Source organism: Glandiceps talaboti, chromosome 7, assembly GCF_964340395.1.
Source record: "Glandiceps talaboti chromosome 7, keGlaTala1.1, whole genome shotgun sequence".
In the NCBI taxonomy this organism is placed as follows: domain Eukaryota; kingdom Metazoa; phylum Hemichordata; class Enteropneusta; family Spengelidae; genus Glandiceps; species Glandiceps talaboti.
This window is the reverse complement of record NC_135555.1, coordinates 9,624,581-9,630,580: the sequence shown is the minus strand read 5'-3', so window position 1 is coordinate 9,630,580 and position 6,000 is coordinate 9,624,581. Positions and strand designations below refer to the sequence as shown.

The following is a 6,000-nucleotide window of genomic DNA, read 5'->3' as shown; positions in this document are numbered from 1 at the left end:
TGCACGCACGCATGCACGTATGCACGCACGCACGCACGCACGCACGCACACATACATACATACATACACATACATTAGGGATGCATTTCAAGAATGATATCAAACTTATGTTATCAGTGCCTGGGTGAATGTATTACATACTTCCCAATAGTGGACGGAAACAAAGATTTGATAGGCAAAGTTCCCACTAGAACATAACTTGTGTACGGTGTTCTATAGCATTATATTGCAATGCTTCGCACTGACATATTGACAACGAAATAAAATGACTACTAGAAACCGATTTTAAGGTTTTTTGCAATAAAAGACGATTTTTAATTTCCGTGGTGAAACTATCTCCTTTGTAGATTACATAGTCAGAAATTAGCAAGTTCAAGTTTACAAAATTTAATTTCAGAGAAAACTAGTGAAATATACATTTACATGAACACACACTTAGTTTGTATAAAAATCAGCCTATTCATTTCTTTAGAAAAGAGTAAAATACATAGCAAAAGACGAATACATACTTCTCAAGCTTAGTACGATAAGTTCCTAATCTACTTACGCGAGCGACACAATCACAATATTTTCCGAATACCTTGAATCACTCTGTAATTCTCATTTCCGTTTTTTATGAAACAGATAAACAAACAAACAAATAAACAAAACAAACTCACTCTAAAGTTCAGATCATTACCATTGCATGTCACGTTCAAAAACATGCGTTGCTCGTTCACAGCGCCCTCTACAGTTGTAAAGAATTTTGACTTTTGTTTTTCTTTAAATATTTACTCTATATAAAAACAAAAGAAGCTACGGCGTAGGAAAAGCTCTCATACTTATAAGAGACAAGTGCAGTCTTTGAAATATATCATAACGTATGCATCATGCGATAGCTGGTACTTTTAAAAAATAAATCGACCAGCTCTCAAAAAACAGCCCTTTATTAAATTCACATTAGCTGTGTGAATGAGTTATACTAGTGTGTCGAAAAAAATTCAACAAAACATATTAATGTAATTTTTGTGAATCAACGAGTCATCTATTTCAGTACTGTACGTCTTTAAGATTTCAAATACATCACTAAGAAAATAAATTTTATGCCTTACAATTGTGGGCTATATATTGAACTCGAATACGAGTCATTCTGTTATTAAGTAGCACAACGGCAGTCGGTCCAAAGACACTAATCTTAACCCCTGTTCGTTAAAAGACACCGCCTCTATAGGCATAACGATAGGGGTTTGGATTTTTAAATATGTCAACATACTGACCAACTCTAATGCTTAAACGTAATACGTGCCTCGGAATAATTAAAAAAAAAACTTTTGCAGTTACTTAAATTTGTCCAAGTAATCTCCCAACCAATTCTCAGTTAAATTTAAGAAAAAAAAATGAGAGGTCCCCACGCAAATGTTCTGTCGAGGTCAAGATGATCGTCAAATAGAGTCAAATGTGGACGCCGAATATTGAGTTTCAATGTAACTGTATGCAAAGTTTAATGTCGATTTATGAAAACAAGACAGTGAACCCTCAAATTTCTCTACTGTTTCAAAATGACTAAGAACAAACTTTCATTTGGTTTTGGTTTTAAGGGAAATTAAAAGAAACAGCAAGAATCGAATACAAAGCCACTGATTATTGTCTCTCTCTTCACATATCATTGTTACTTTCGAGTACTTTCATGCCAAGGAAAACGAAAATGAAACCTTTGAAATAATATCCAATATTGCCAGCATTTGATACATTGGTTTAGATAAGACTGATATTCCAAACTACAAATTGTTTGACAAACATTGCAAGGAAAATCAAATCAAATCAGGATAACGTTCATGAGTATTTTACGCCATTTACTTTATTATTCAAAGAAAAACATGTAGGTTTTTAGATTCTATGCAGATAGTGTTTCATTCGAATATTTGGCCCCTAGAATGATTTCGGATTTGACACCCGGGTATTTCCATTTGGAGTTACCTCTTTGTACAGTTCAACTGACTGCTTTATGTGTTCCCACTACATCAGTGACTATTCAAAGAACAAAATTATCTTCTTTTTTCGTCTACGAAAGCAAGTTATTGAAGTAATTTCCAATCGTTAAAAAAATTCTTGTTTGTAAATCAGGTGTGATAGCACACTAAACACCGGCGGCGCACTTTACTATAAGTCTAAAATGAAAGAGCGCCACCAGTGGTCGAAGTGAGGTAGGTATCACACAGGGAGTCATGAAAACTGTCTATTGAAACATGCTTTTGAAAGTAGGATATTATATATCGACACTGTAATGTACTTGTCCCCTATTACATCTTCAAAACCAACTTAAGTAGGCAAAATGACATAAAGTTTCAAAATTGACTTTTAAATCAAAGTACATGGTAAGACAAACCCATATTTAAAATATGACAAAATAGAGAAATACAACAAAGCTGTGTAAAATGCAATCTGGTAATTTTGCAAACCGTGTGCACAATTAATTGTATTTGCATTATCAATATCCATAACGTGTCTTGCATGCATATGTTTCCAATAAATACTGCGAACGTATGTGCTTTAGCTCTAAACATATTTTAGTTTATTTACGTGAAACAGTTTTGGCACCAAACTAGATAATGCGAAAATAATATAACTTTCATCCGTAAATTACTATATATATATATAACATAGGGAAATCATTATCATTATATTTGCTTACAAAAGTGAAGTAGATATGGGTACACTGCCGTCAAAAATTGTGGACCCGCCAAAATGAATTGGCGCCAAATTCACAGTAGTTTTCTGCAGACTTTTTGTCAGTGTCTTTAAAGACAAACCACTAATGTGGGGAAGAGTGCCAGCACTCCCAAGTTTGAATCTCGACATTTCAAATCTGGTGAAATCTGCAATTCATTCAACATAATTGGAAGTTATTTATTACCATACAGAATAAAAAAATACTATTGGATCTCCTCTAGTCATAACCATTCTTCCTCTGTGTGTGTTGGTAATCCATTTTCTTGTTGTTCTTTCATTCTGCATGATTTCTGTCGGATGATGTTTGTGGCTTCTTCTGATATCGCCGATGTTGTTGCTATGGCAGCGTCAGTCATCGCAGCTATTGTTCTAACTAGGTGTGGATTCGACGTTTTCATGTTCCTTCCTTTGAGTGTTTCTAATTGATCGTAGAGACGGCGGAATTCCTCCTGTTAGAGTAAGATCGTCAGAAATGGGAGAACAAGATGAGCGATTTTTTTGAATTTCCACAAGCAAGTCGCTCCAAGACAGGTCGATTTCCTTGTTAAACTGTAAGCGAAATATATTCAGCAAGCAATGAGATATGTTAAGCAGAATTTTAACATTTATATAGCATGCAACCATAATGATGGATTGAAATTGAATGAAAATACTTCCAATGATTAATTCAATCTTTAAAAGTGTTATTTCAAATGTTGTATTCACAGATCTAGAAGTGATACAGATAGAAAGAGGCTGACAAATACACAAGTTAAGCTATACAACGCCTGCTAAGAAGGTAAACGACCCGATTATGTCTTGGAGTGACCTGGTCTTCATTGCGCGAAAATAAACCTTACGGGTGACGCAGGACAGGGACAACGAACGAACTTGAGCTGTCGAGAATTATTGAATATTCTACTCTACAACATGGAGGGCGCTAGCCATCGAGCCTACCCCCATTTTGTGTGGACAAGTCGGCACAAAGTCTTCTTTCCTCATGCTAACTGTGAATCCCTGCGAATAAAGAATTGGCTTGAAATATGATTGTGTGAATGCTACTTACAACATGCAAAGGGGAGGATGGGGAATTGTTAGTTACGTCACCAACACGTCACCATTTACATGTAATACGTCCTACAATTAAAGGTTAATTCATTATTTATTTAATTATTATGACAGTACTGTTTTCGCTAGTTGTTAGTTCTACGCCACCAATCATAAGTTAATTTTCGTGCAGTTAATACATTTACTCTAAACATATTTTTATTTGATGGCCATTTTGCATAAGAGCTACGGAAATGACGTTCGTAACTGTGTCGTCTCCTGGCTGTGCGCAAGCAATATTTTAGTTGAGGTCAACAGCCTCGTTTTACTATAGGATATCGCCGAGAAGAGTTGCTTTTGACGTCATTTCCGGTAAAACAATGCAAATTGTCCATCAGATGAAAAAAAGAGACAGGTAAATTCAGGTGTGTTACTAAAATGTGAACTTGAAGTTGAGAGCAATGTAAGTATATCTTGCTTGTTCACAAATTTGGGGGAAACATTGATCTGCTCAGATAAACCTCAGACCACTATTTTTAATGGTCTGAGGATAAACCAAAGGATTCCTCTCGGGGTTCCCTTATGTTTGATTTCACCCATTAAGCTGTTGCCTCTCTCTCTTTATTCCGAAAACTTACCGAGATTTCAGGATTTACACGTCAATGACTGAAAAGTTAACGAATATCGTCATGCAAACTACAGATGCATGCTTTGGTTTGAAATGAGTGCAAAATTAAATGTACATTCAAAGTTGTTACAACTAATACTCCCCATGCATTACATTAACCAGTGCAAGGTGCGTGATGCAAACCGTGTTAAAGGGGACTGGAAGTGAATTAGGAGTTAGTATTAAACATAAACATATTCATATATCAAAATAATGACGAACAATGCATGCCAAACATGTGTCAATGTGTGAAGTGATTTGAAGAAAAAAGAGGACAGAGAGAAAACAGGGTAATCATTGGTTTCCCGGGTAATATGGTGGTGTGACGTGATGTGACGTGACGTGACGTGAAGTGATGTGAATGTGATCCCAAAATGTAAGGCATATGGGTGGAGAAACTTGGTGAACAGGCTGGGATCAAAAATCCTGGTTATAATCTTTTTTTTCCGGCAGGGGTTACAGGTCATGCGGTGATCATGTGATCCCAGCATTAATATCATGTGATGGTCATGTGACATGCACCCCCTACCCAAGTGTCTATCACCATCATTAATTGACACACAGTCAAGAGCATGACACAAATGCACAGAGGATAGAGATAATTGGACAAAACAAAAATAGGACTTGACAAGTGGGTAACCAACAAGTCCTATTTCACATTCACAAAACACAAGCACGTGACAAACTGACAGGCTTTGCCAACGAACTGGATAAAACGACAATGTGGAATGTGTCTAAGACAAAAAATTATCGCGTCTGGTTTATCACTTTCATTTTTGTTTCAAAAAACACAATTTCCCTATCTTTTTTCTACCAATGCCGAAAAATTTCTTTACGGAAATTTGTCTAAATTTTGACGACTGAGACTGTAGTGCAGAACGTATGGAGTGTGATTCCCCAAATGAAATGATGATCCAAATAAGGCGATGATATTGTTAGTGAGGATACTGAGAAAAAAAATGATTTAGTAATGGTAGTTTTGATGGAGGGAGAACCTAAGATATAGAAAAGAAAATAACATTTTGTTTTAATTTGTGAAGTGCAAACTAAGTTACTTCAACCAATCATAATGGATGTGACGCGCTTTACGTCATGTTGTATCATCTCATATTATCACGTGATTCTCGTGTGTCACGTGACATCATATATGCTATGTGATGATGACTTCATCTACTTTCTTTAAGTATTAAGTTGTAAAATACACATGACATGTATGTGTAAAGGACAGTTTATATTTTGTAAGAATTTGGTATAATAGCCGTCTGCAGACTGTAAACAGTGAAACACAACGGTTTAAAAAATCGAATGCTGAAAAGATAGACGTGTTACTATGATTGACTAATATGGAAACTATGTGCGACTGTTATAGCAATCTTAGTTTTCCCAAGTTTTGAAATAGACAACGTTTAATATTCTTGCAATAATGTCCGTAAAGTTTAACTTGAAAATCTTGACTTGCTTAAATGAGTTCAAAGAGTTCCTCGTATATATCAAATTTGTCACAATCATCTTGCTTTTTTTCGGGGACAAAGATGAATGACATTTAAACAATTATTTTCATTGATTATAAACACATACAGAAACTTTAATGTTCAGAA

At 35.4% G+C, this 6,000-nt stretch overlaps 1 protein-coding gene across 3 annotated transcripts in view; it reads right to left on the bottom strand.

Annotated features, from left to right (window-relative positions):
• Positions 1-326: 326 nt before the first annotated feature.
• LOC144437538 (putative G-protein coupled receptor CG31760) overlaps positions 327-6,000 on the bottom strand; it is a 165,054-nt gene continuing 159,380 nt past the window's right edge. For 2 of the 3 annotated variants that reach the window (XM_078126485.1, XM_078126486.1), the window contains one exon: positions 327-3,158. Coding sequence is in view for 1 of the 3 variants with exons in the window: in XM_078126486.1 (XP_077982612.1) it covers positions 3,079-3,158 (80 nt within the window). In the remaining 2 variants the exon portion in view is untranslated. Of the gene's footprint in view, positions 3,159-3,645; positions 3,706-6,000 lie in introns of all 3 variants that reach the window. The other variant, XR_013481018.1, reaches the window with a different exon arrangement.